General features: G+C 51.9%; 2 protein-coding genes across 9 annotated transcripts in view; one reads left to right on the top strand and one right to left on the bottom strand.

Moving 5' to 3' along the window:
• The window catches only part of SGSM3 (small G protein signaling modulator 3), a 63,567-nt gene extending 51,969 nt beyond the window's left edge, over positions 1-11,598 (top strand). For 3 of the 4 annotated variants that reach the window (XM_032787807.2, XM_032787816.2, XM_075068053.1), the window contains exons 16-23: positions 805-957; positions 1,199-1,269; positions 1,720-1,768; positions 2,175-2,260; positions 3,007-3,129; positions 5,976-6,036; positions 6,737-8,061; positions 8,337-11,598. In XM_032787807.2, the coding sequence (XP_032643698.1) occupies positions 805-957; positions 1,199-1,269; positions 1,720-1,768; positions 2,175-2,260; positions 3,007-3,129; positions 5,976-6,036; positions 6,737-6,820 (627 nt within the window). In that variant the 3' untranslated portion in view covers positions 6,821-8,061; positions 8,337-11,598. The remainder of the gene's footprint in view (positions 1-804; positions 958-1,198; positions 1,270-1,719; positions 1,769-2,174; positions 2,261-3,006; positions 3,130-5,975; positions 6,037-6,736; positions 8,062-8,336) is intronic. The other variant, XM_032787833.2, reaches the window with a different exon arrangement.
• Positions 11,548-27,115, bottom strand: part of MRTFA (myocardin related transcription factor A) — a 157,188-nt gene continuing 141,620 nt past the window's right edge. For all 5 annotated transcript variants that reach the window (XM_032787760.2, XM_032787769.2, XM_075067991.1 and 2 more), the window contains 10 exons: positions 26,021-26,196; positions 25,006-25,161; positions 24,116-24,369; positions 23,424-23,595; positions 22,028-23,128; positions 20,533-20,640; positions 18,862-19,026; positions 17,746-17,928; positions 16,975-17,035; positions 11,548-16,435 (listed from right to left, as the gene is read on the bottom strand). In XM_032787760.2, the coding sequence (XP_032643651.1) occupies positions 15,921-16,435; positions 16,975-17,035; positions 17,746-17,928; positions 18,862-19,026; positions 20,533-20,640; positions 22,028-23,128; positions 23,424-23,595; positions 24,116-24,369; positions 25,006-25,161; positions 26,021-26,196 (2,891 nt within the window). In that variant the 3' untranslated portion in view covers positions 11,548-15,920. The remainder of the gene's footprint in view (positions 16,436-16,974; positions 17,036-17,745; positions 17,929-18,861; positions 19,027-20,532; positions 20,641-22,027; positions 23,129-23,423; positions 23,596-24,115; positions 24,370-25,005; positions 25,162-26,020; positions 26,197-27,115) is intronic.

The following is a 27,115-nucleotide window of genomic DNA, read 5'->3' as shown; positions in this document are numbered from 1 at the left end:
GGTGGGATGGGAGGGAGTCTTGTGCAGTGACTGAGGTCCCTACAGCCCAAGTCTGGCTCAAGGAGAGCCCAAGAGGTGACATCCTGCAAATGTTGCAAAATATGAATCTTTCTGTAGCCCATCCCACCCCAGAGTCTGTGTTTCACAGCCCTGAGGGAATGAGACACACACACCCTGTGAGACAGGGAAGTCTCTTCTTCTTCCCCATTACAGATAGGAGTCTGAGGCACAGAGTGATGGATTGACTTCTCAAAGGTCACACAGGCAGTCTATGCAGAGCCAGAAATAAGTCCCACATCTTCTGACCCAGAGTCAATGGTGTTAACCCCATGAGTATTCTTTCTGGGGCCCTGCGGATTCCTGGCTTCCCACAGTTTAAAGTCCCTGCCTGGAGAGAGGTGTGTGGGCTGCACTGGGCCCTGAGTGTGGCCGGGGTAGGAATTAGCTCTGTGAGTGAGAGAGAGCCCTCGGCTGTGGTCACTGAGAGCATGGGGAGGGGGCCCTGCCAAGAGCTAAGTCTTGATGGAACCAGCCTCGCTCCCCACGGACCTGCTAGTCTGGACATTGGTACAACCCAGCAAACCAAGTTCTGCGCTCAGGCACCAGCTTCCAGTCCCTGAGGCTGTTGGCTCTGAGTGGGGTAGGGGAGTGTCTAGACTGGGTGACAAAAGGAGATAGAGGAGGCTGGGTGGGAGGCCTGTCTGGAGAAGAGGTATGGCTCTGTCCCCCCACCCCACAGTTCTCTGCTCTGGGGGGCTGTCTCCCTCTCTAAGAGGCTAAGAGCTAATTCCCTTCATTCCTCAGTACTCCGTTGCTGGCGACGACTCGGTCACAGAGGGGGTGACAGACTTGGTCCGAGGGACGCTCTGTCCAGCGCTGAAGTCTATATTTGAGCATGGGTTAAAGAAGCCGTCCCTGCTGGGGGGGCCCTGCCACCCCTGGCTGTTTATCGAAGAGGTGAGAATGGCACTTGGGGACAGGGGAACAACGGGGAGGGGATGTAGGGATAGCGGGGCTCTGGTCCAGCAGGACTACAGGAACACAGCCTTCTCTCAGCTTTCTTCCCTGCTGGGCATCTTGGGGTCTGTCCCGCTTCTGCTGCGGGGAGGAGAGGGGGTGCTGCTGCTGGAGGTTCTCTATGTGAGGGCGGGGGTGCTGTCAATGGCCTGTAGCTCTGACTGCATCCTCTTCCCCTCAGGCTGCTGGACGGGAGGTGGAACGAGACTTCGACTCAGTGTACTCCCGCCTCGTGCTCTGTAAGACTTACAGGTGAGGCTGCTCTAGTTGTACTGACAGGTTTGCATCCTCCTGCCCAAGTCGTCCTCGTCAAACCTGCGCTCCTCTCTCCCGTCTGGAAAGGTTGTTCTTTCCTTCTGGGTCATGACACGTTCCCTCTTCTGAATGAGCAGGGCCCTGCACTGCCCTGCGTGGGACTGCCAGTGGAGCCATGCTGACATAGACCGCACATTGGACTGACAGGTGGTTCTTGTCCCTAAAAACCCCAGTTCCTGTGTGGTATGGCTGTGGCTGTATCTCAGCCCCTAGCAGTAGCCAGCATCGGGACCCCCAGCCCCAGTTCCCTGGTGGCAGTAGCTGAGCTGGGTGTTTCTCCGAGCAGCGTGGGTCCCATCTCTGGGGTGCGCTTCTGCCGGGCAGTGTCTTGCCCCAGTCGGCAGATAGCTCTGTGGGGTAAGCTGGGTTTCTGCTTTGGTTATGTAGGCTGGATGAAGATGGAAAAGTTCTGACTCCAGAGGAACTGCTTTATCGGGTGAGTACCTTGCCCTGCCCGCACAGGGGCTAGATTAGGGTTGCCAGTTTTGGTTGGATGTATTCTTGGAGATTTCATCACATGACATAATCTTTAATTCCTGGAGTCTCCAGGCCAAATCTGCCAGACCCACCTCTGCACCTTTGCCTGGTCTGTGCAGACCTTTCAGCTGCTCTTAGCCTCTCCCAGAAAGAGCCCAGAGCTACTCCCAGCAGGTGGTGCTGTAGGGAAGGCTACTGGAGCTGTGGTCCTGGTGACCCCTACAGGGAGTGGTAAAGAGAGCTCTGAGATGGCACTGAGCAAAGGGGAACTACGGGGAGAGGGTGCACTAGGCTGTGTAGCTGTAGTGACTCTCCATGTGGGAGCCCCCCGTGGAATGTAGTAACAGCCTCCTCCCGCCCAGCAGGCAGTGCAGTCCGTGAACATGACGCACGATGCTGCGCACGCTCAGATGGATGTGAAGCTTCGCTCCCTCATCTGCATTGGACTCAAGTGAGTTATTCAGCCCGTTTCCCTGAGTGTTGCTTCAGTGATGAACTTGGGGCGGGGTGGGAGTGAGCAGGAGGCGGGACGGTGAGGGGCTGGGGCCAGGTTGGGTGGGCGGGGGGATCTGGGGAGGCAGCCAGGGGGCTGCAGGGTGCTTGGAGCCAGCTGGGTCAAGCTGGGAAGCAGTAGTTATTTTAGTCTCCTCCCCGACACAGCTTGAGTCAGCAAGCTCTGTCCTCCCCCAGGGGGCCACTGGGGATATAAATATTGGTTAAAAAAGTTAACCAGTTAAACAATTAAAATTATATTGTTTAACTGGTTTAACTGTTAACCGTTGTTGTTCCAGCAGCGGGGCAGCAGGGGCTGGGGCCCAGCGTGGCCAGGGCTGCTCCAGCCCACCCAGCACGGCCGGGGGTAGTGTCCTGCCGGCACAGCGAGGCTGGGGCCAGCTGCGGGGGTTAACGGTTAAGTTCTGGTGAACAGTCAGCCTAATGCTTACAGGTTAACCGGTTAAGCTTTTACATCCCTAGTGGCCACCACCAGGAGCCAGTGCCTTATTTTCAGGTACACTTGACCCAGACTCTCCCCTGAGGGAACAATTCCCTGGTGTCCTCCCTGTTGCTGTAGAGGAAGAGACTGATGAGTTGTGGTCAGGGACTGGATGGGAATCACTCTGTCCCAGAGGGAGAGGCCACCCAGCCCTCTGATAACGGCCCTGGCTCCTAGTGACTCTTCCTCCTCCCTTCGTGCAGTGAGCAGGTCCTGCAACTGTGGCTGGAGGTGCTGTGCTCGAGCCTGCAGACAGTGGAGAAATGGTTCCATCCCTGGTCCTTCCTGCGCAGTCCTGGCTGGGTGCAGATCAAGTGTGAGCTCAGGTGAGTACGGCCCCCCTCCCGTACTCAACCACGTGCTGCAGCGTCCTCCTGGCCTTTGCAGACCCCTCGCTATTGAGCATTCAGCTGGTTGTTGTGCTGCAGCAGCCAGGTGGGCTGTCGTTTGTGTAACCTGCCACAATAACCATTCGTGTCACACCCACCTTCTCACACACTTGTGGGGATTTCCTCCTAAACGCCCCAGAGCAGCAGCTGCTGTTTACAGTGTTTGACATGAATGGGACACACTCTCTCACTTTCTGATCAAGAACGGCCTGGTGAGGGTATGTGTGGGAAGCAGCATCTACACACAGGGCTGCTGCTCTCAGGCCTCTAGCTGCTTTGCACTGAGCCTGCTGTAATGGAGCAACCCCCAAAGCCCCTCCCTGCTCTGAGGACCCACACTCCCCAAAGTCTAGCACAGGGGTGGCAAACTACAGCCCACAGGCCTTATCTGGCCTATCAGACCATATAATCTGGCCCTCAGCTCCCACCAGGGAGTGGGGTCAGGGGCTTGCCCCACTCCACGCAGCTCCCAGGAAGCAACCGGCATGACCCCCCATCAGCTCCTATGTAGTACATGGAGGTGTGGCCAGACAGTTCTGTGCACTGCCCCATCTGCATGCACCACCCTGTAGCTCCCATTGGCTGCAGTTCCCAGCCAATAGGAGCTGCAGGGGTGGTGCCTGCAGATAGGGCAGCGCGCAGAGCTGCCTGGCCATGCCTCAGAACTGGAGGGGAGGGGGACACGCTTCCAGGAGCTGCTTGCGGTAAGTGCCACGTGGAACCTGCACCCCTGACATCCCCCTCCAACCCTCTGAACCCATTGCTCCCAGTGTGGAGCCCCCTCCCACACCCTAAACCTCTCATCCCCAGTCCCACCCCAGAGCTCTCACCCCCACTCCAATCCGGAGCCCTCTCCTGCACTCCGAACTCCTCATTTCTGGCCCCACCCTAGAGCCCGCAACCCCAGGCAGAGCCCTCAACCCCTCCTGCACCCTTACCCCCAATTCCATGAGCATTCATGGCCCGCCATACAATTTCCATACCCTGATGTGGCCCACACTTGGTCTAGCACCTCGTGGGGCTGGGCAGTGTGAATCCAGCAGGGAGGAGAAGCTGCTGCAGTGTCTGTATTGGGATCTGGTAATGATATGATTCGTTCCCCAAAGGCTCAGTCAGGAGAGGTTACCAGCCGCAGGCTCAGCGACTGGAGGCCTAGATAAGAGTCAGCCATCAAGCCAGCCAGAGGACCAAGACCCAGTTTAAATGGTGGGGGAACTTGGCTCCAGTCTAGTGGCAGAGCTGAAGCAAACTGAATAGCTTCTCTCCTTCCCCATCCACATCTGCCCTTCTGGGGGAGCAGCAGGTGGGCTTGGGCCTCCCCACCTGCAGCACTCCTGATCCCTCCAACACTGCACAGGAGGAGGGGAAATGAACCAGTTCCTGGGTGCTCTGCTGCTGGCTCAGGGACCAGCTCCAGGCCAAGCCTGTGTCAGGGACACACCTTCCATCACTGCCTCTACCACTGCTGCCACCTCACATCTTCCTGCTGGAAATGGCTTTTGCCCTTCACCGGCCTGTTACTTCCATCCCCCTTCACCCTGGCTGGAGTGCGACAGGATCCCATCCTAGGAGCTGGCAGCTGGTCTGGAGCAGCTGCAGTGTTACTATGGCTGCAGCTCAGGGTCCTACATTCTCCTTGGGATGTTCTTGAAGCAGGGGGAGTGGATTCCCTTGTAGAGGCAGCAGTTGTCTGCATGTAGCTGCTTCTTTGCTCCTAATACCGCCCCCCTGCATCCCACCCTGCTCACCGTCAGGATGTGAGAGCAGGTTCCATTGTGAACTCCAACTGTGCAACAAAACGGCCCAGCTGATGGGAAACTGTTTGGGGAGAACTTTGCAGCTCTGACTGGGGGTCAACTGGCCAAGTGCCAAGAGGCCATGTGTGAACAAGGAGAGTCCTCACTGGGTGAGGCTGAGCCTGCCGGGGCACGAGTGGGATGCACCTCGTGGAGCTGTTGCCCTATAATGAAGGATTTGCCATGAACACCTTTACCGGTCCCCTGGTTTGGTACGGACTGGGTGGAGAGGGGGCAAAGCAAGCTCAGGGAGGGGGCCCTGAGGAGCTGTTGAGAAATGAGTGAGCACCTGCAAAACTCTAGTCCCAGCGCTGCTGCGCCTTGGCCAGCTCACTGACGCTCAGTTTCTCCATTGGGACCGGGGAGTAGAGAAGGCTCAGTGCTCTCCAGCCTCCCCTCGCTTGCCCCCAGCTGCCTGCAGAAGGGTTTGAGGATCAGCTCCCAGGCTTCTGTTTGACACTGGGGTGAGATCAGCTGCCTCTGTTTCTCTCAAGGTCTGTGTGTGGTGAGAAACCCAGCCCTGGGGGGTAAGGGCAGGGCCAAATGAAGGTATTCCAGTGCTTGAGGGTTCCCCCCTGCTCTGGGGGCACTCACCATCTAGAGTGGCAAGGGTGAGAGGGGGTCCCCACTTCCTGTCCCAGAGAGGTGGAGGGAAGCAGTCGTAGAAGCCCACAGTGTATATTGGGTTGGTCTGGGCCTGCTACACCCTCCTCTTCCTCTCACATGTAGTCCTGTGGTGGGGGCAGGGCCCCAGAGCAGTGGATGTTGTTAACTTTCCATTGAGATGCATGGGGCAGTTCACACCTCTCTGAACTGTTGTTTCAGGCTGCCTGCAGACTCAGGCAGACATCTCTGCATCAGTTGCAATTAGGTTGTGTTTTCAAGCTAGAAATGTCTCTTTTTTCCTAATAAAAGCTGCAAGTCTGCTACAGTCACATGGCAGGGATGGTTTTGTAAGGGCATAACCATTGCCTTGTTGTATTGCAGGGTCCTCTCCAGATTTGCATTCAGTCTCTCTCAAGACTGGGAACTTCCTATTAAGAGAGAGGTGAGTGACCAGGCTGAGAATGGGCCTGGCCCCCCCCTCGTCCCAAGAGTAGCTTGCTCTCTCCATTTCCTGGCACGTTGAACAGCCCCCATGCTGCAGACAGCACTTTATTCAAGGCGCCTTGATGCAGATTGACATTGAACTTGATGCCTGGTTGTCTCCCTGCCCTGTGAGCCAAGGAACACTCCTTTCCCAGTGGAGCAGCCTCCGCCTGGGTCTGAATCTAGCAGAGCCAGGGCGAGGCCCCTCAGCTGCATGGAGTCCTGCAGTGTGGTGGGTTGCCGATCTCCTGGGAATCACCAAATCACCTGGTGGGATTAGTGGAGGTGGAGTAAACTGCAGGCTCTTCCCACACCAGTTCTTATTCATACCCCAAAGGGCATGGCTCCTCTGCTTGCTTCCTCTTCTCTTGGCCAAGAAAGTGAGCACTGGACCCCTGGAGAACAAGGTTCTGACTCATTCAGCTGCACCAGCAGCGAAGGGGTAGGGGCAGGTGGTCTGTCTGAGCACCAGTTAGTTACCTGTTCCCTCCATACCCCAACCAGACTGCAGGGTTGAGATGCTGGGCCTGGTAGGGGAGAGAGCAAGTGGTGGGGGACAGCAGCTGCCTACAGAATTCACTTCCCTACCTGCAGTGGTAGAGTCCGATGGCACCAGCATATGGCTTAGTGACTCTTGGCCCTTTCCTGTCCTCCTGCAGGAGAAGGAGAAGAAGCCGCTGAAGGAAGGAGTGCAGGACATGCTGGTGAAGCACCATCTCTTCAGCTGGGACATAGATGGCTGACCCCGCCCACTGCGGACCTTCTAGACTGCCACACTTAACACACCCTCCCCCCCCCCGCCCCCCCGTCCGTGGCTGCTCTCAGCCCAGCTGAAGCAACAGCCTCTCCAGCTCAGCTGGGCACTTCACCTCAGGCCCTGGGTAGCTGGAGGGCTGTGTGTGGTCTTGCAGGCAGAAATCCTTCGCCTAGCCTGTGCAGCACACCCTGCACCAGCTGCCCAGCTCTCAGTCCCACGTGTTCCCTTGCCCCCAGCTGTAAGCCCTGCTCGGAGGGGGAGGCAGGGACTCTACCAGCCAGATCTCTAGCTTCCTTTTTGGCCCACCGTGCTGCTCCTCTGGGAGAGGGTTCTTAACCTGCCTCATGGCCCCTCTCCCTACTGTCCTAGGGATAGTGAGCAGATCTGTGTGTCTGTTCAACGTTTCCAAGTGCTGCTGGAGCCCAGAATGTGAGGGCAGCAGGTGAAGAGACAGCCTCCCCTCTCAATGGACCCTGCAATTATCAAGCACCCAGGGGGAGCTGAGGAATGCACAGAACCACTGGCTGACCTGAGCTTCCCTGACTCTTGTGCTTTAGAAGCCTCCCTCGGTGAAAGATTTTTTTTGTCTTGTTGCCCTAGCAGTGTAAGGGACAGATGGGGGTGCTGACAAGATGTGCCTAAGGGAGCAGCCAGTTACCAACTATAACTGCCTTAGGGGATGGGGCTTTTTCTCAAAAGTGTGGAGGCAAGCCCCAGTTCTCCCCTAGCCGGAGGGAGTATCATGCTGTTGTTTTAGCCTCTAGCTGTGTTACTTTGAATTAACCAAAAAGATGTAAATGATCTCTAGACATATCTGTATATTTTGGCATCATCTTAGCTCAGGAAGTGGGTTCAGGCCTGAGCGGGCTCAGGGAGACCTAACTCAGCCCCTGCCCTGTGGGAAGAGGCTGAGGCCTGTAAGCTAGGAGTGGAGCATCAGTACTGCTGTAGGGTAACTCTGCTCCATGGCGTCTGTGACTTTAGGAATGAAAGCACTTGTTTGTGAGCACAAACTACTCATGAAATAACACTAGATTCTTACTTTCTTTGGGGTTGTAAATAAAGTGCATTTTGGGAGAGCTTTGGTGGTTTTCTCCAGCAGAGTTGGGGGTGGCTGGTGAATCTTCCTTTGCTTTGCTGTTGCAGTTCTCTGTGGGGTTTAAGATGGATGCCTGCTCTCTGAGCTCTGGGAGGGAAAGAGGAATCCTTTACAGGAGCAGAGAATTGGTCTTTGGCCACGTCTAGACTACGCGCCGTATCGGCGCGTTAAAATCGATTGCTCTGGGATCGATATATCGCATCTAATCTAGACGGGATATATCGATCCCGGAACTCCACCAACCCCAACGGAGTTCCGGAATCGACATGGCGAGCCGCGGACATCGATCCCGCGTGGTGAAGACGGGTGAGTAAATCGATTTTAGATATTCGACTTCAGCTATGTTATTCACGTTGCTGAAATTGCGTATCTAAAATCGATTTTATCCTGTAGTGTAGAGCAGCCCTTTGTCTCACTCAGTGACTCTGAAATCACCTCATCTCTTATCCCTGTTTCCAGCTGTAATGGGTCTTAATCCTTATGGCTTGGTTTGGAATTTAGCTAATAGGAGAAGGCTGCACTGTGCAGTAGGATTTATAGGTGCACACAATTGCATCCCCACCCTTGCAGGGAAGGGTGCCCCTCTGTGTTGCAGAACAGAATATTCAATTGTGGCTATGGCATTAGTGCCAATTCTACAGTGCAACAGTAGGGCTAGGAAAGACTAGGTCAAGCCTGGCTTCCTGACTAAAGCAGGTGTCAGAACCAGCAGTACACTGCCCCAGTGAGAGAAGGGTAGGATGGAATATTCAGGACACTTCTAATGGTGACACAAGTCAACAACTGCATTTTAAACTGTACATGTAAAAATCACATCCCTGGGGCCTTATCAGTGTAAAAAGACACAGCAGGAACAGCCGTTCTGCACTTTTTTGTCTGTCATGCAGTTAAAAAAAAATAAAGGTTCTTGGCGAGACAACCACATGCCTCACCGTAGGGAAGTGGGGAAGAGCTGTCTCAAAACAGAGTTCAGGGCTGAACACAGTTAAGAGGTAAGGTGCCCTTTATCCTTCCACAAGGGAAGCAAAGAAAACAGGAGAACCTTGCTTGACAGCTCTTTAGGAATTGCGCTCTCCTGTGTCCTAAACCCAACCGATGGCAACCTTGGGAAGGTTGGAGACAAATCGGAGTAGGTATGGATGAGCACAGGGCCTGCAGGCCTGCTTCTACAGGAATGGATCCATTTGCAAGATACCTGCTCCTTGGGGAAGTTCCACTGAAGGAGGTGCATGCACCATATACTCTTAACCAGAGACTGTAAAGATCAATGTTGCAGTGCCACACCTGGAGCTCAAGCTGAGGGCATACAGGGAGGTGTAGACCCACTGCTGCTCCAGTTCCTTCTCAATGAAGAAACCTGGCAGACTCTGTCCGAGGGGAAAAAGAGCAGGAGATAGAACACTCTGATACATAAAACATCTTGAAGAACTCACATTACTTTACAGCTAGGTAGCCTCTCTATGACCAGAGGGGTGCTCCAGTGTAGGAGCTTCCCAAGGAGGTGGGTGGTGAATTGAAGAGCTGTCACCAATGTCATGTCAGCTCTGATGGTGTAATGTTTGACAAATGTGTGCACCAAGGAGCAGGTTGCAGCCCTGCAGCTTTCGGCGATGGCTATAGCAGTGGACTGAGCCTTCACTTGCTGAGGGGGATATTTCACAGCAAATCAAGATACAATCAAACCCTCTTGGACAGGCTTAGGGGAAATCAGCTGACCTCTTATTCTTTTTGCCAAGGATACAAAGAGCCTTAATGCTGGCAGGGTAGACGGCAAGGGCCCTACTTACAGCTAATGTTTGGAGACAAGCTTCCTCCCTCAAGGTGGGGGCTTAGCCATTTGCTGGTATTTTATCCTATCTTGGTTGATGTGAAATTCCAACAAGTCTTTAGGGAGGAATCAAGGGGGGTGGGGGGATGACCTTGTCACGCTAGCATGTAGTGGATCTGCCATGAGCCCCGAGTTCTCACTTTGTGATGTCTGAGCTGACAGGTGATCAGAAGTAAGTCTTGAGGCTGAAACAGCAGGGACTTTGCAACTGCTGGTAAACCACTGAAGTATCTGTGTGAGGGGAGATGTACCAATATCATCGTCATGATTGATACACAGTTTACATAATAAATACATAGCTGCGCTGTTGTCCAGTGTTACTCTACCAGAGGGACCCTTTTGGTCATGAAGTGAGTGCCGACATGGGTAGTGGCCTTCCCTTAGTTCCAGGATGCTGATTTGGAGTGATGGCTCGTGTGAGGACCATTTTCCCTGTGCTGTGGCACCCCCACCCAAAAAAGGCATGCAGTGTGAAGATTTTTTTTTGAGGGTGGCAGACTGGGATTGCCACACCAATCTTCAGAGGTTCTTTCTACCTAAGAGGCTAGTACTCAGGGAGCCATAGTGATGTTTGAGGCATACATAATCCTTCGCAAGGCCTGATCATCTGCAATGCAGCCTTGCATCTGGCATGAATGTGGAGGCCGACATGGCCTAGTTGTTGTATGTTGGTAAGTTAAGTCAAGTCCTTGCAGTTGGTTGGGGGCTGTCCAAGTGGCTTTCAGTGCCCTTGAGGTGATCATCTTGGTCTTAGATGCATCTGCTAGAGGTGTCAAATAGTACCAAGCAAGGTACTTCTTGAGACGGTGGTGGTAGACCATCCCAGAGTCTCTTGCAGAAGAAAGTAAGTGGCTTTCTTCTTTCGGAGGCCTTCAGCATGAACCTGAGTCTGGAGGGCACTGGTATGGCCTGAGAGGTTAAGGGGAGTGTTCCTTGACGAGGGGCTTCAGTTATGCCTCTCTATCCTTGTGAGACCTGCCATTAGGCCCCTGGGCAGACTTTACCCTTGGATGGGACATGAAATTTTCTGAGGCACCACAGCCACCTCTAGGGCCTATCACTATAAGGAAAAGACCTCTGGCATCTTGGAGTTTTAAGCATAATCTGGGTAAGTGCCATAGACCACAAAGGCTGAAGGGGCAAGAATCTCAGAGTGCTTCTGCCCCCACTCCCCCCCAAGAGAAAAAAACCCCAAAACTAATAGGCTAGGAAGCAGCTGTCAATGCAGTTGCTCCAGCTTGAGCTGCAGCAGTTAAGTAGAGTGGTGATGGGTCATCTGGGAGTACAAGACCTTGCACTCCAAGAGCACTCACCCACCAACCCTGTTATTTACAATTGCTGGTCAAGAGTGCAGAGCCCCCATAGGGGCACATACTAAATAACTGGTTCTCCAACTCCCATCCAGAGGGGAGCACCCTTCCCTCTACATTGGTAAAATGTCTTCCCCTTGGTTCAGTCTTGGAGAAATGGAGGTGGGTTAAAATATTTCCTCACTGGGCAGAGAGAAACTTGCTGTTTGTGGACATGTGGCTAGTCCCCCCTCTGTGTATGGAAATATCCCAGCAGTGCCACTCATCATGTTTACCCACTCACCCCGAACACAATGCTACAGCATTTGAAAGCAAGACAGAGCATGCTGGGAAGGGGACACTGCTGTAGGTGCAAAGAACGCACCAGGAGAGTTAGGATTCCTCCTCCTCACTTCCTGTGCCTCCATTTCAAAGATGAAAGGCTCTCAACCTGTGAGGGCCAGGATGTCCTTGTACCACTGCCTACAAGACAGATGTTTTGATCGTGTTTTTTCTTTATTTTTTAATAAAATGTTTCTTTCCAAGTATTTATAACTGAAAAAATAATTCAATGTAAGGATTCATTCTCTCTCCCGTTAACTCTTCACTCTTGTCCTTTTCCAGTTGAGTGTTCATGCTGGAGCCTATTGCCTCAGACTGTGCTGATCACCCCTTGTTGGTGCTGCATAGTGGAAGGTAGAATGCATGCTACTCAAATACATCATCATCAAGTAGTGGTTACAGCAGAAAGAGTCAGGGTTACATTCAAGGTAGAGGCAGAACATCGGGCTTTTGTTTTTCCCTGTGAGACGCAAGAGGGTCTCTCGAGAAAATCTCCAAGAGTACAAAGAAGTGGATGATCCTGCTTCTCAGCAAGGACCTAGGAGTTCTAACAGGTCACCTCCCCACCTGACACTCCACCAGGAAGCACCACCAGCAATGGGAACGCAGCTCTAGTATCATTTCAGTACCAGCTACTGCACCATAGAAGCCTCACTTTACTGAGGGGCTTAGGCCTCTTCCTATGCAGCAATAGCCCTCTGGATTTTACAGTCCCCTAGTTGGGGGGAGAGGGGAGCAGGGGCAGTGACCTAGTTTGCCCACCCTTTCCCCCACCCCACTTGGGGAACTGGTTTGATGGCACTTTCCTGCACTATTTCATTGCACTTTGATAATTTGTTTTCTGCTTGATATTAACTCTTGTATTTAGGTTCTTATTTGTACAAAAACCAAAAAAAAGTAGCCCATCCTCTGCTCCAGTGGGGCCAGGGATCACTGTGGTACACGTAAAAGCAGCCTCCAAAGCCACATTGGTTTCCACACAATACTGAAGCAGTTTAGGTCAGGATGGAAGCCCTTCCAGCCCAGGTCCCAAGGATTATAGGAGATGGGTTTGTTCTGCCTCATGCACAATTTCTTTAACCGCAGGAGCACTGAGTAAGTGATTTGGGTGGGTGCAGGTACACAGACACCTCGCTCAGACTCCCAAAGGTGCAGTGATATGTAGAGTTCTGGGCAGAACATATGCAGCAGCCATGGTGGTGTGAGCCCCCTATGAAAAAACTGATTATTTTGTATCACAGCAGGAGAAATAGGCAGCCCAGCTAGTGCAGAACTCTAGGGCTAGGCCAGGCCATAAGAGAGAAGCCCGGTTCCAGCCTCTGATTCAGCAGTCCAGTCCTGCCCGAAGGGGGAGGAAGGGAACGAGGAAAGTTATAGCACTGCTCTATAGCTAAGGACACATGGCTTCTCCAGCACACCACTGGAGTAGGGAAGGATGCACAGCTTTGCACCATGGGAGATGGGCACAGCTTCAGCTCTGACTTGTGTGCACAACAGCTAAACACAGAATAGAAAAAAGCAATCTCCTTCGAAGGGCACGTGCAATAAGATGAGAACAGCTAAGCCATGGCCTGAATCCATCACCTCCCCACACCACATAGAATTAAAATACCAGCTCTGCTCCCAGAACAAGCAGAAGGGGCTCCAGCAACACAGACACTCCCCCACTGTGATTTGGGTACACCATACCCAGCTGCCACTTATGCCTTGACATAGGGTAGGAGGGTGGACGCATCTCGGCCCCCACTTTCCCTCCAAGACAGCCAGAGAGGTATATACACCTACAGAGCTTCTTCCTTAGCTACTAATGAATGGCAGGTACCAAGAGGCAAGAAAGCAGCATGATCCCCACCCACCCTGAGGCATGGCTCTTCCCAGGTACAACAGGGACAGACTCCAAACAGGGTGATACACTGACATGATATTCAGCTAATAGGGGCAGCACATGCAAAGGGCATTGAAATCTCAAGGGAATCTCTTACCCCAGCCCGTGTCTGTCCTACTATCACACAAGTTGGGGAAGGGGAATTCACTTTTTCCTATTCAATTTTGTTTCAAAGCCAGTACCTCCAGCCTTGTGCCTCTGAAGGCAACACCACCAGCCAGCTTCTCCACAGGAGTCCTGTTGGGTATGCTGCCTTCTGCCCACAGCCATGCACAGCAGACCCTCCCCGCTCCCCACAGGACCAGCACTTGTCTAGGGCAGAAGAGGGGAGGATCCAAACAGCATGGCTGGCTCACTTTTCACACAAGGTGGTAAATAACCATCACTGACCAGAGGCAGAACAAGCTTAGAAGGGGCCTAGGACAAGTAAGAAGTGTAAAGGCTTTAAAGCAGCCACCTCCAAACTCAGCCATAATTACCAAAGCCACTTGGCGTTGAGGCAGCCATTTCTAGGTCACAAACTAAGCTAAAATCCCTAGCCTGCTGCAGCATAGGGAGCTCACAAGGGTAGGTCAAAAAAGGGGGTGGCGGGGAGACTGGTTGTTAAATTTCTAGTAAGAAAATTGATCTCCCCCACTCCTTTTACTCCTCTGGGACTGGGGAGAACATGGCACAGCCCAGCAGAGAACATCCTGCCATCGCATCTGCTTTAGAGCTACCTGAGAATAGCTTCCACACCTCTCCCGCCTCCCGGAGAGGGGCCTGTCCCAGAGCCCTGCCATGCAAAGAAACATCTGCCACTGCTGCAGAGCAACATGAGCATGAGGCTTGCCCACTCCCCTTCATTTCTGTGAAGCTCTGCATCAGTCTTTCTCCACCCCTCCCCCTGGGCAGCAGGAAAGTCTCCCTGTCCCTGCAGGGGCTCATGACACAGGCAAGAAGTGAAAAGTTGTTCAGCTGAAGCCAGGAAACAAATCTCTCACCTGAAAATAGTGTCACCCTACATTGCTTTTTTCTAATAGGCCACAGCACAGAAGGCTGCCTCATACACTGAGGAGACATCAATAGCTGCCTCATCCCTAGCTCCAGCCACCAACAGCTCTTCTCCAGCACCCAGCCTCTTCTGGCCCTCAGCAGCCCAGATAGCCCAGCTGTGCCTAGTGAGCCACAGGTGTAGCAGGGCTTGAGCAGGCTGGTGCTAATGACCTGCCAACAGAGAGCTTGGGCTGCAGGCTGAGTAGGAACCCCAGGGGGGCAGAATGAGCAAAGGGCCTGATGCAGCCTGTGTGCTGGGATTCTCAGCCCACCCCAGCTCTGCAGGAGCCTGGGGCCCCAAAAGAAAGAGCAGAATTTTAGCACCGTAATGCAGTTTGGGACAGTCTCCTTTTGTGCAGTATGAACCCAGCAGCAGGCTTAGCCTTTCCGGTGCTGCAGCCATGACAATTATACCTGCTGCAGGGGGCACACCTACCCCTCCTCCCACTCAACACCCCATCCAGGATCAGCAGCTTGCAAAAGTCACGCACACAAAGCTGAAGCCCAACCCTACGGAATTCTAGGCAGGTACCTGCTCTACTGAGACTAATAGCACCTCCGAGCTGGGAAATGGAGGCCATGTAGTCTCCATCCAGCTGGGTGGCAGGAAGTTCCTAAGCCCCTTTGACTGGCTCTCAGCACAGTCTGAGTTTTGCACTGCCGTGCCCTGCACACTCCAATAGCAATAGTTACTCCACTTCGCTCATGGCCTTGGCACAGAGCAGGATGGGAGGGCTGGGTTTCCAGTCATGATCCCCTTCTCCCTGTTCTGGTTTCTCATCCTGGGTTGTGTGAAAGGTTAATACAGGGCCCCTAACAAGCAACCACCTGACCTGCTTGAGGGAGGGTATTTCTTTGGGCACTAGCATCTGTGGCCATGGAGCTCCCCAGAGTGAAGGGTGCGCTGCCTGGTCATTCCCCATTTACCTCTCCCCCTCCAGCCACATGACAGATCCTAACCTATCCCATCCCTTGTACTGCCGCTGGTGGAAGGTGGCTTATTGCTTGAGCAGCCCTTTGGCCTGAAGCCTCTCCTATAACTGAGACTGGCGTGACAGCTCTGGTCTGCAGGAGGAGCGGGGCCATGGCTAACTCAGTGCTCCCCCTTCCTTAAACAGCCGCTGGGAGGAATAGCTGAGGAGTCCCCATCAATGACCGTTCACCCTTCAGCCCCCCAAGAACAGCATGAACCCCTTTGGTTCCCAATTGCTTTTACATTGCCCCATGCCCCTTCCCTCTCCTGGCTCCCAGGTGAGCTGTTCCCAGTTGAGCCAAAGGAGCAGGGGAGGCCCCCCTGCCCTGCAGTGGTGTTATTTCAGCTTTAGAGCAGGGGCATAGGCAGGGAACCGGCCAGATTCAAACACCTGCAGCCCCTGTCCCCTGACAGCTATAGTTACTGCTGTGGTCTGACCTGCTGATTGTAGCCCCCTTGAGTACAATGACTGACCAACAGCTATGCCAGCCCTTGCCAATGGTACAAGTTTCACTACAGGAGGTCATGACTGGGGGAAGAGTTTACACGCAAGGGGCTCATTTTTGGTTGATTGGCCTCCTCTCACCCCATGCCTGTGCCCTCCCCCCGATTCCCTTCAGTCTCCATTCAGAGAGCTACAAGCAAGAATCCCACTGCAGCTGCAGATCATGTCCATCAAGGAAGTCTGTGGAGAAGAGGCTGGGGACTGCAGTGCTTAGGGGAGCAAGGCTCATGACAGGGCCCCCCGAAAGCTCCAGCCAATCCATGCTGTCCAAGTTACCCTCAGCTAGGTCCAAGACTAGTCCCCCAGTAGGCTCATGGGAAAAGTGCAATTCTGAGGTGTCCATGGGTGAAGGCGGGTGGTCCAGAATGGCTGAGCTGCTCAGCATCTCGCTATGGAGGTCATCTATCAGGGACAAGGGCTCAGGCCCATCGTGGCCTGCTGGCAGAAGTGGGAGGCCAGTGCTGCTCTCCAGGAAGTCCTCCAGCCGGCCTGCTATGACAGGATTAATGCAGCTGGTGTGACCAAGGGACACGTGCAGGGGAAGCTCAGAGGAATGGTGGCTGTTGGGCGGTGAGGCGCATGCTGGAGACACTGATGTCTCCTTCCCAGCTGGAGATGGCTGCTCCTTGAAATCAGCTGAAATCTCTTTAAAGAAAAAACACAGAATCCCAGGGTGATGAAAGGCTCCAGTTAGTGGAGGTCAGAGCCCTCAGATCCCTGAGCTAGACCATCATCAATCCTGACACCGTGGGCCATACGCTGATCACCAACAGGGATCAAGAAATCTCTCCCAGCTACACAGTAGGCTGGCTTAGGGGAGTTTTAAACCTGCCTTACCAGGAACAATCATGGGCCAGGGCCATGTGAGGGAGGTCAACCCAGAACAACCACAGGTCTGATGCCACACAGCAGCTACAAGAGTTTTATGACACATTATAGCAGTGCCTGACAAGTCTGTTTCATAGTGCCACACCACACCCTGCTTATGTTAAGGGCAGCATCAAATGAAGAATAAGCAAGGGCCAGGGGATACGTACACTAGTGGCAAGACCGAGCTCACTAACCCTGCTCCCTGTTGGGGAGCCAAAGGGTGGGAGTCACACTAGGACATGAGCTCATTGCTACACAAATCATAGACAAACCCAGAGGTGACCAGCCAGCAACCTCACTGATTTTCTCCTCACCTCCACTCTCTATGAGGATGTCAAACAGGTCATCCATCTGTTGGCTCGAACAGCCATTCTCCTGGGAAGAGAGAGTGATGAATTAGACCCAGACTTACAAGACATACAGTAACCACCAATCTGCTGGTCTAGTCCTTCCTTCTCCTTCCCGCACTGACTGGTAGGATGGAACCAATGACCTCTGTCACCCCAAGGTGTTACTGTTTATAGCAGTACGGGGTCCTACAGCCCCACCATGCCCCTGTATTAAGGGTATTTCTACACTGCAGCTGGGAGGGGTAATTCCCAGCTTGGGCAGACATGCTCTTACTAGCTGTGATCAAGTTAGTGTGCCAAAAGTATCGGTGGGGCCACAATTGCATGGGTGACAGGATCTTGGATGGGACTGTCCTCGGCAGTTAACCGAATCCCTTGGAGCCATACTAGCATGTGTACCTCTACCCAAGCTCAGAATTACACCTCCATCTGCAGTGTAGACATACCCTGTGCAGGAGGTAATCTTATCTCAGTCTCAACAGGTGTATGGACCAAAGAGTGAAATGGAAGGTGACTCCATTTCCACTGAAACTCCACGAAGGTAATTCACCTTGACTCCCTGTGTGCAGCTCAAGGTCAGTTAGAAAAGGCCCCTTGTGTTGCAGTCTCTGCATTTCCTAGGCACCTGCCCCTGAATTCAGGGAGCAATATGGGTGTTGGATTTGCAGAGAGCAGCCAACCCACATGCTCCCCAGGACACTCCTTGTGGAAGCACAAGGAAGTGGCTGCTCTTACCTCATGGGGCTTTGGCTGTTGCTTCATGGCCTCTTCATAGCCTGGTGGTTCTTTCATCGGCACCGAGGAGCCAGAGAGAGGAGGTGAAGGGGTCCCAAAAAGGGATGGGTGCTGCTTTTGCTGCTGCTCAAGGTCCATCTGGGATGGTGAAGTGGCAGCAGGAGAACCTGGCTGTGAGGACGACTGTTTAGAATGAAGGAGAATGGAGTGAGTAAGTAGAAAGCCCATTTCATCTCCCACATCATGGCTGCTCCCACATATCCTGGAGAGACCATTCCTTCTGTCTCCACTAACGCTGGCAGAAACCACACTGCTTCTGCTCTTCTCTCAGTATCTCTGCTCCTTCTTGTACTGTGTGTGTAGGACATCCCCCGTCCAGATCACAAATGAAAAGCCTCTGCTGGAGCACGCCCATGCCACAAACCACCACAGGACTGCACCAGGGTGAGGAGGAGCTCATCTGTTTGGGTGGGTGGATTCCCCCAGCACTTCACAGAGACACAGTAGGACCATCCCCACAATATCAATGTAATCTGTGTGCGACTGCCAAGAACCATTATTTTACCCTTTCCTCTCCATAATGAGTCTGCTTTGGAAACGCAAAACTATTTACAAAACACGGGCTGTGGAGAAGTCCGCAGGCTCAGATAGTGTCAGATCTCACAAACTTAGCTGAGGGGGTGGGGACAGACCTCAGAAGAGAGCTCTCCAAAGGAAACCCAAGGTATTACAGGAAGTGGTGGTGGTGACTCAGCACTGAACCAGTGCTCCAGAGATGTGCTAAAAATACTGTGTTAAGGCCTTAGACTTTACTATGATCATTAAAGAGCCATTCCACAGTTTATGTTAAAGTAGGAATAATGGTCCAAGTACCCTGGAAGAACTCTGGCTCAGATAGTTATACATGCTGCCTCTCTAAACATCTCTGGGAGTTTCATCTGGGAAGGTATTTTTCACTTTCCTTCACAGTAACACTGTGGGCAGCAATGCTAGTGCAGAGAAGTGATCCTTGTATATCCAGCCTCCAAAATCCCTTGCAAATCTGCTCTATCAAAGTGAGAGGGCCTGAAACCTGGCACTGTGACCTGGACTCCATGGGATATGCAGGGAAGCTACCTTTTTTGGCACACTGGGTTGGTTGGCTTTACGAGGAGCACCAGTTTTCAGAGATCCTTTGTGGAAGCCGTTGAGGAAAAAGGGCTGCAGGTTTGGAGGCGCTGAGAAAGACAAAATTGTGTGGGGCAGCTGCCCAGTGACCACCTGCAGACCTGGCTTCTGAGCCTGCAGGGAGACAAAAGGATTAAGAGAGCTACAAACCCCCGCATGGCATGTGAGCAAAGATCAATCACAGATTCTGGCTGGCCTAAGGAATTTAGCTCTTCAATGGAGAAAGGTGCCTTTGGTTAAAAAACATTCACCTCTGTATTAAAGGCCCTATCAAACCCATGCACTGACCCTCTTCAAAGATGGTCCCACAGCACATGGGTAAGAGCAACAGAACAAAGAAGTCTGATCAAATCACTCAGACAAGGCCACTGCCTCCCCATTCATTTCAGGATCCAGTTCAAAAGTTACCCTCCTAATCCTTAAATCCCTTCATAGACGTGCTCTAACCTAACTGATGCACTAGGGAACACACTGAATTATCCCCTGATCTAGAAGGGAAGAGGTGCAGATCAGGAACTCCTGAGAGGTCACTGAGAAGGGTTATAACCTCCTCAGACCTTGTTTCTTTATAGCATTACATCTTTGACAGCCAGATGCAATCCGTAACCAAAGGAAGTTCGGGTGGGGGGCGAGGAGGGCATCTCAACACAGATAATCAGGACCCAAGTTTTAACATGACACCTACTACTCCGGAAGGAGATTTCTCTGAGTTTATACCCCACCCTAGGGTTGAGAGAAGCCTTGCCAACCCCAGTGCAGTAACTGCCTTTTGATTTCAGTGGGACTCCTCAAAGGGTAAGGAACTACAACATGAACAAGGAAGACACACTCCTGCCCTTTATTTGTTTAAAATCACTTTGTAAGGACACTTTCACACAGTACTAGGTTGTTCAACTGCCTTGTGATTAAGGGTACATCTACATAGCAAAGAAAAATCTGCAGCTGGCCCTAGGGTGACTAGACAGCAAGTGTGAAAAATTGGGGTGGGGGGGGTCTATATAAGAAAAAGCCCCAAATATCGGTGCTGTCTCTATAAAATTAGGATCTCTGGTCACCCTAGCTGGCCTGCAGCTTGAGCCCTGCAAGCCAGAGTTGGCTGGCACAGGCCAGCCCAGGTTTTTCTTTGCTGTGTAGACATATCCTAAGGGCCAGAGCTAATACATTGTTAGGGATTCTCAACTATTCTTCATGCCATAAATCCCATGTTCAACGCCCTCAGATGCATCCCAGGATCCTTTGCCCCAGTGCCTACAGCTCTTCTGTGGGAGTCACCATGGCAAATTGGCTCAAAGGTGTATGGCATGTCTGACACTCCGAGGAGGCCTGGTTATAAGTGGCTGAGCAAAGCTGCTTCAGCAGAAGGCTGGAGATATGAAATGGGAGCATCGTGCAATCTCCATTCATTCCCCCCCATGCTGCTGGCAGCTCCAGGCCAAGAACCAATGCACTATGCAGTTGCAACCTGTGATGGGGAAGGAAACTGCAGTGCAGTGGGGGGTCTCCCTCTGTAGTGATGGTCTCAGAACTGATTTGTCCATGTGCTCCCTTTCCCCTCTGCGACTCAGCCAACCACCAAGCAAAGGGAAAACAAGGAAGGAATGCAAGCATGTGGTCAGCTACCTTCCTGATGGGCTGGTTCAGTAGCCTGGGAGGCTGCTGCTGCGAGTTGCTTGCAGGTAGCTGACACTGTGGTTGGCTGGATATTTTAGTGGGTGACGACTGCACTCTCTGAGAAGAAAAAGATGAATGAAAACAAAGCTATTCGCTGTACTATTTGAGGAGGCTGTGGAGGCTGAAGAGAGAAACAGGGTTTAGTTTTCCTGAAGCTAAAATGAAGTTAAATGTATTTCCCAACCCTTACATCTTTAGAAAATTCACTTGTTAGTTTCTCCCAGCAACAAAATTGGAACACTGCCTACTATTAGGTACACAGGAATTGCCAGGCCGAATCAGGACCCTGTCTCTGAGAGTGACCATTACTAGCAGCTTCTGAGGAAGCGTAAGAAACGCTGCAGTAATCAGTTATGGGAAGAACTACTCCTATTTCTTCCTAACCCCAAATAGTTAGAGGGTGGCTTATACCCTGAAGCTTGAGGGTTTCTGTCCCTGACTAGACTTCTGGAGTCGGTGTTCAAGATACTTTTGTTAAATGCTGAATTATTTCCCACCAAAATCAAAGGGAAAAATTATTTGGGCTGGGCTTGTCTCTATCCTCGTCATTGAAAGGCCTTGCTTTCTGTCAGCTCCACTATAGAGTGGCACATGGAAGAACAAAACAAAAGATCATTTAACAAGACACACACTCCTGTTCCCAGGGCTCTGATTTCAGCATTCAAACCTCAATTAGACAAGGTCATCTACTGGAAAACTCCAGCTACAATCTCTTTTCTCTCCACAGTGATGAGTGGTGGAATTCCCACTGCCTTTTACTATAACGTAGTAAAAACCTGTATGCAGTGTTGTAGCTGTGTTGGTCCCAGGATATTAGAAAAACAAGGTGAGTGAGGTAATATCTTTTATTGGACCAACTTCTGTTGGTGAGAGACACAAGCTTTTGAGCTTACACAGAATTCTTCTCCTGGGGACCTGAAGAGGACCTCCGTGTAAGCTTGAAAGCTCTTCTTTCTAACCAAGAGAAGTTGGTCCAATAAAAGATATTACCTCACTCACCTTGTCTCTATAGTAAAGACTTGTTCTTTCACACCTTTTTGGACCAGGAATCAGCGTGCCACATCAGATCATTGGTCTGCCTAGCCCAGTGTCCTACCAGTAACTATAACCAGAACCTGATGATTTGGGGAAGACTAAGAAACCTCTAATGTACCTAGTTAATTATGCAACACTGTACATGAGGTTTGTGTGCCTGGAATTCTCTCCCATCCCCTGGCACTGATCTGTTTTTGCCCTGAAGCAGAAGACTGGATTACGCTCATCTTGGTTTCCATGGCTACAAATTTTACAGCCAGTCATAATATCATCCAGCCACTTTAATTTGTAAAATTAATTTCCAAATTCTGATGTCACTCTGTGGTAAAATGAGCCCCCCATAATAATGACCAAGGACTTGTAGAGCAGGACTAGACTGCCTAGTATGGGAGGGACAGTGCAAGCCTACCTGCAGTGGCGTGCAGCTATTCCCCTGTGGTGAGAGGCCCCGCCTCTCAGCATTCTGATTGGTCACTGTAAGGACAATGTGGGTCCCTGTGGAATCTGTGATGAGGGTAGGGGGAGGGGCCCCCTTGATGAGGTCACTCAGGGGACCCCCTTGCTGACCAAGGAAGAGCTGCGGGGTATGGGACTGGCATGGTGGTTCTGTTTCTGCTGTCGGCACCTCCTGCTTCACCATCACTGCTTTCTTCGGCACTGAGCTTGGATCTGACGTGTCCATTTGGCTAGCGGTGGACACAGGGTTGAACTGATCCATTTGGCCTTCAGGTGGCCCTGCAGACTGGCAACTTGGGAAACCGTTTTCACTCTTAATCTGGGTGCCAAAAGCCACTGGACTAGAGGCAGGGACTACTCCTCCCACTCCGGTTTCCATAGGTAGTAGTGGCTGCTGAGATCTTTTCTCCTGTTCAAGCTGCAACCTCAGCATCTCCACCAGCTGCTGCTTCTGTTTCAGCATTCGGGTGAGTTCCTCAATCTGCCTATCCTTCTCCTGCAACATCTGATCTTTATCCTGGACCTCCATATCCTTGCTGCTGCTGATGCTGCACCGCTCGAACCTGGGTGCTGGATTTAGGCTGCAGGAGGTAGCCTTAGAGCTCTCTTCCTTCATCAGGAACTGCACTGGAGATGCCTGCAGGGTGAGCTGGGTCAGAGGCGAAGTCACCGTCTCTCCAAAGGCATCTCCAGTGGCAGAGTTCTCATCCCCAGTACTCATCTGTGAACGCTCCGAGGGGGTGGGCGAAACAGGTGGTGTTGAGCCTGTGCTCCCAAACTTCATCATGCCATTGCTGGTGACGGTGGCCACAACTACCTCTGTTGGTGCAATGCCAGCAGTGACCAGGGCCGGCCCAGTGCTCAGCCTAGCAGCTGGGAAGGCTACCACCACCTCAGCAGCTTTTGGGAGGATGGCTGTTGCACTGGGCTTGGGAGTGCTGGCTGTTTGGCTGCCATTCTGCTCCTGGTAAGCTCTGAGCCGCTCAATCAGGTCCGTCTTGGTGCCTGAGACAGGCAGTGCCCTCATCTTCAATTCTTGCTTCAGCTCTGCCACCTACGAAGGAGAAAACTGTGTTACAACTAAAAGAAAACCCACCGCAACCAGACCTGCCTTTAACACATATGTGAGTCATGAGACAAGGGACTGAAGTGACAACCCGGCAGACTCGGGATCCTTTATTCCCACACCCCAGGTACAGCAGCAATGCCAGCTGTCACTACATACTGCCCTCCCAGTGTGCCTCAGCCCAGCTCCAGAGTGGCCATCTCATTCAGTCCTTGCCTTCTCAGCTGACAATGCCAATAAAGGACCAATTAGTTCTAGTGCTGATGGCGGCATGAACATTTACCTTCATTTCATCTAGGTTGGTGGGGAGAGATCCCAGTTTGCCCACTGTGGCATTACTGTTTTGTCGCATCAGCCCACTAGAACTGGAGGAAACAGAAGATGCGCTGCTGACGGTAGTAGAGAGACTACGCATGGCAGGGGCACTGGTGCCACTCTGCTGCTCTCCTGGAGGCCTGCAGGAAGAAAAAGTGTAGATATCAGAATCAAGGTGGAAGGGATCCTCATAGCTCACCAGCTGTGCTGAGAAGCCCAACAAGGACATTTGCAGCGCTGTGTGCCTGTGGAAGCACCTAGGGCATCAGCACCCCCAGTGTTAAACCATGCCAATAAATACCTTCTGACTGTACCAAGATACTCCACTCTGGCCACTGAAAAACCAACTAACTTCAGCTGCTCTTGCCTGACAGATTCACCCAACACAGACCACTTCTTGCGGGTGACAGTAACTTGACAGGATTTACAACTCCTCTGCCTCACGCCTTCAGAGCTCAATGTGCTTGGAATCTGATGAACTTACTAAGGGAACGAGTCCCTCCCGAGGGGTGGGGAGAGGATTGTGGGCAGTGCAGTAAGTCTCATCCTTTGGCAGGGCAGATAGGATGGTCTGGTAGCTAGCACAGCTCATGGAGACCACGATTAGGGATGGGAGGGCAGGGGCTTCCATATGGATGAGTAGTGTTCTGGGACCCGTACTTAGGTGGGGCTGGCAGGATGGTCTGATAGTTGTAGTGCTGCTGCTGCTGCTGGTTGAGGATCTGGAGCTGCAAGAAGAGCTGTTGCTGCTGTAGTATTTTGGCATAGGATGAGTCCATAGGGGGAGCCCCTTTGTCCTGCTTTTGGTCCGGGGGGATGTACTGGTGGTATTTAAGCTTCTTGACTTTCGGCTTCAATTCCTTGGCTTTTTTACTGCGCTGAGACTTCTCGCTGGCAGACTTGGGCTGGCTTTGCTATTCAATGAGAGAGGGAGGGGAGGAAGAAAGTAAAAACAGATGTAGCAGATGCACTGGGATAGCATTAACATCTAACCAAAATCTGCAGGCAAACCAGGCTTTTTACTTCAAAACTCTCTCCAGATTTGACTCCAGGGCCTTTCCACTCTCTTAAAGCAGAGATAATAGTACACACTCAGGAGCTCGGCTAGCTCCAGGACCTTACACAGCACCAGAACAAGGGTACAGAGACAAGAACACACGAAGGATTACCACAGCGCAACAGACCATTGAACAATTAGCCCAGACTCCTTCTCCCTGACCACGGTCAATGTTAGGTGCTTCAGAGGAAAATTTTTATATATAGGACCCTTGGCAACTGCACTATAATATGCTTGGAAGGGGGGGGTGACACCTTTCTGACCTAATCCCTGTCTCAATGAGCTCCTCTCTAACTGAAGAAGATCTAGACATTGATCCATCTCAAGCCCGGGAAGGTCTGATAAGTAGAAACCAGAAGGAGCTAGTGAATGATGCCAGATGTTCTTCCAGCACCTCAGCATCTCTTAATCTAACACTCCCACTCTCTACCATCCACAGAGCAGCCACATTAACGTCTATAAAAATGGAGTGACATCTCCCACTCCCCCATACCTTAATGAGCGTTGGTGGGGGCTTGGCAGCAGAAACAGTGGTTCTGTTGGCGAAGCTAGGAGGCAGCAGAGGTGGTGGTGGAAGAGGAGGGAGTGGCTGTTCAGGTAGGAAAGGCGTTTCATTGGAGTCTGCATTTATTTGTAACTGGGACACAACCTGCAAGAGAAGAAAGAGCATCACTCAGACACACACAGCTAAACGTTTTCTCTCCACTGTTACAATGTTGCCCTCATTTCAGAAAGCAGGGGGCTATAGGAGCATTCCACTAAAGTTGCTTTGCACAGGTTACCAACCATTAAATGGCCACCTGGCTTCTTAATTCACTCCCTGAGATCCTCTTGTCCAGCTTGGGGAGAAGCACGCTTCAGTGGGATCAAAGCATCCTAGAACAAGGAAGGAATCAAAGCCCACTTCTAACTTTATGCCCCTCCTCCTTTTGCCTCCCAGGAACAGTCACATACACTTAATACACATGGCATTACCAAACAACCATTCCCATTACCAATCCCCAAGAGGGTACAACCAGGTGCCCTCTCCTATCACTTCTAGGGAATCACTGGAGGCCCATTCCCACTGCAGCTACCCACAGAGGCACCAGACACATGGTTTTGCTGGTACACCTCTACCTTGATATAATGCGGTCCTTGGGAGACAAAAAAGTCTTACCCTGTTATAGGTGAAACCGTGTTATATTGAACTTGCTTTGATCCACCAGAGTGTGCAGCCCCGCGCCTCCGGGGCACTGCTTTACTGTGTTATACCCAAATTTGTGTTATATCGGGTGGCGTTATATCGAGGTAGCGGTGTACCACTTAGAACCTAGACATCTCATGTGACTTCAGTGATATCTCACTGATGTATTACTGAGGAACAAATCAGTTTCTTAGCAGTGACACCTTGTAGATGTCTCTATGGCTCATCCCTCATTCAGGGATCCAGGCATTTGCACTGCCTCAATCTAATAAGGGTTTTGAGGTCCCAGAGAGCAGCAAGAGTCAATACTCAGCATTGTTACCTGAGCTGTTGATGACACTGTGGTGCTGGGAAGTGGCTCACCAATCCGGGCATCCCCTGGGGATGGTACAGACCCCTGGGATTCATGGCTGGCTGGCTGCTCTGGGGACAGGGCATCACTGCTATCCTCGTCAAAAGAGGAATTGTCTGCAACCTTTGGGTAGTTCACCTGCCCAACTGAAAACAAAAGGTAATTTCAAACACTGAATGTATAACAGTCACCATTGGCCAGCGGGGGGTGAGCTGGGCTGTCTATGTTAGCTTAAATCCCAAACCCAAGAGATAAGAGAATAAAGCACAGACCTGAGCCTTTCCAGGGTGCTTCCATTCTCTCTGCAGAATCAATACTATTGGTCAACAGTATCAAGAGCTACAGAGTTGTCTCACAGGACTATGGAGACACCTCCCTTGTCTATGGACTGGGTCATCCACTAGAACAACTGTTGCTGCTTCTACTATACCCTGAGACCTAAAGGCTGACTGAGAAGGAACCAGGCAATGGCACCTGACAAGGGGCACCGAGGACTTGGTTTGGTGGCTTCTCAATTAGGAAGGTTAGGTGTTAGTTTGCATTGTCTAGTCTCAAGTAATGATTTCTTTAGTGTTGGCCAGCTGCATGCTATAGGATAGGATGGGGCAGGGAAAATTTTTGACCTGAGGGCTGCATCGGGTTTCGTAAATTGTATGGAGGGCTGGTTAGGGAGAGAGTCGTGGCTCGGCCCCCACCTATCTGTCCCCACCCCCGGGACTCCTGCCGATCCAACCCCCGTGTTCCCTGATGGCCCCTCTGGGACCCCTGCCCCATCCAACCACCCATTCTCCCTGTCCCCTGACTGTCCCTGAAACCCCTGCCCCTGACTGCCCCCTGCCACCCCATCCAATCCCCTCCCTCCTTCCTGACTGCCCCCTGATACCCTGCCCCCATTCAACCTCGTTTCCCCCCCCCCAACCACCATCCACACCCCTGCCTCCAACCAACCAACCCTGGGAAAGGAAGAAGGATCTTCCTCCTCAAAGGAGGTGTTGACAGTTTCTGTTAGTTGGGATCCCAGATGTTCTCTACTCTCTTTTTTTTAGACACAAAGGGTCAACCACA

The sequence above is a fragment of the Chelonoidis abingdonii genome, chromosome 1 (assembly GCF_003597395.2).
Source record: "Chelonoidis abingdonii isolate Lonesome George chromosome 1, CheloAbing_2.0, whole genome shotgun sequence".
NCBI classification, from domain to species: Eukaryota; Metazoa; Chordata; order Testudines; family Testudinidae; genus Chelonoidis; species Chelonoidis abingdonii.
This window is presented reverse-complemented; position numbering and strand designations above follow the sequence as displayed.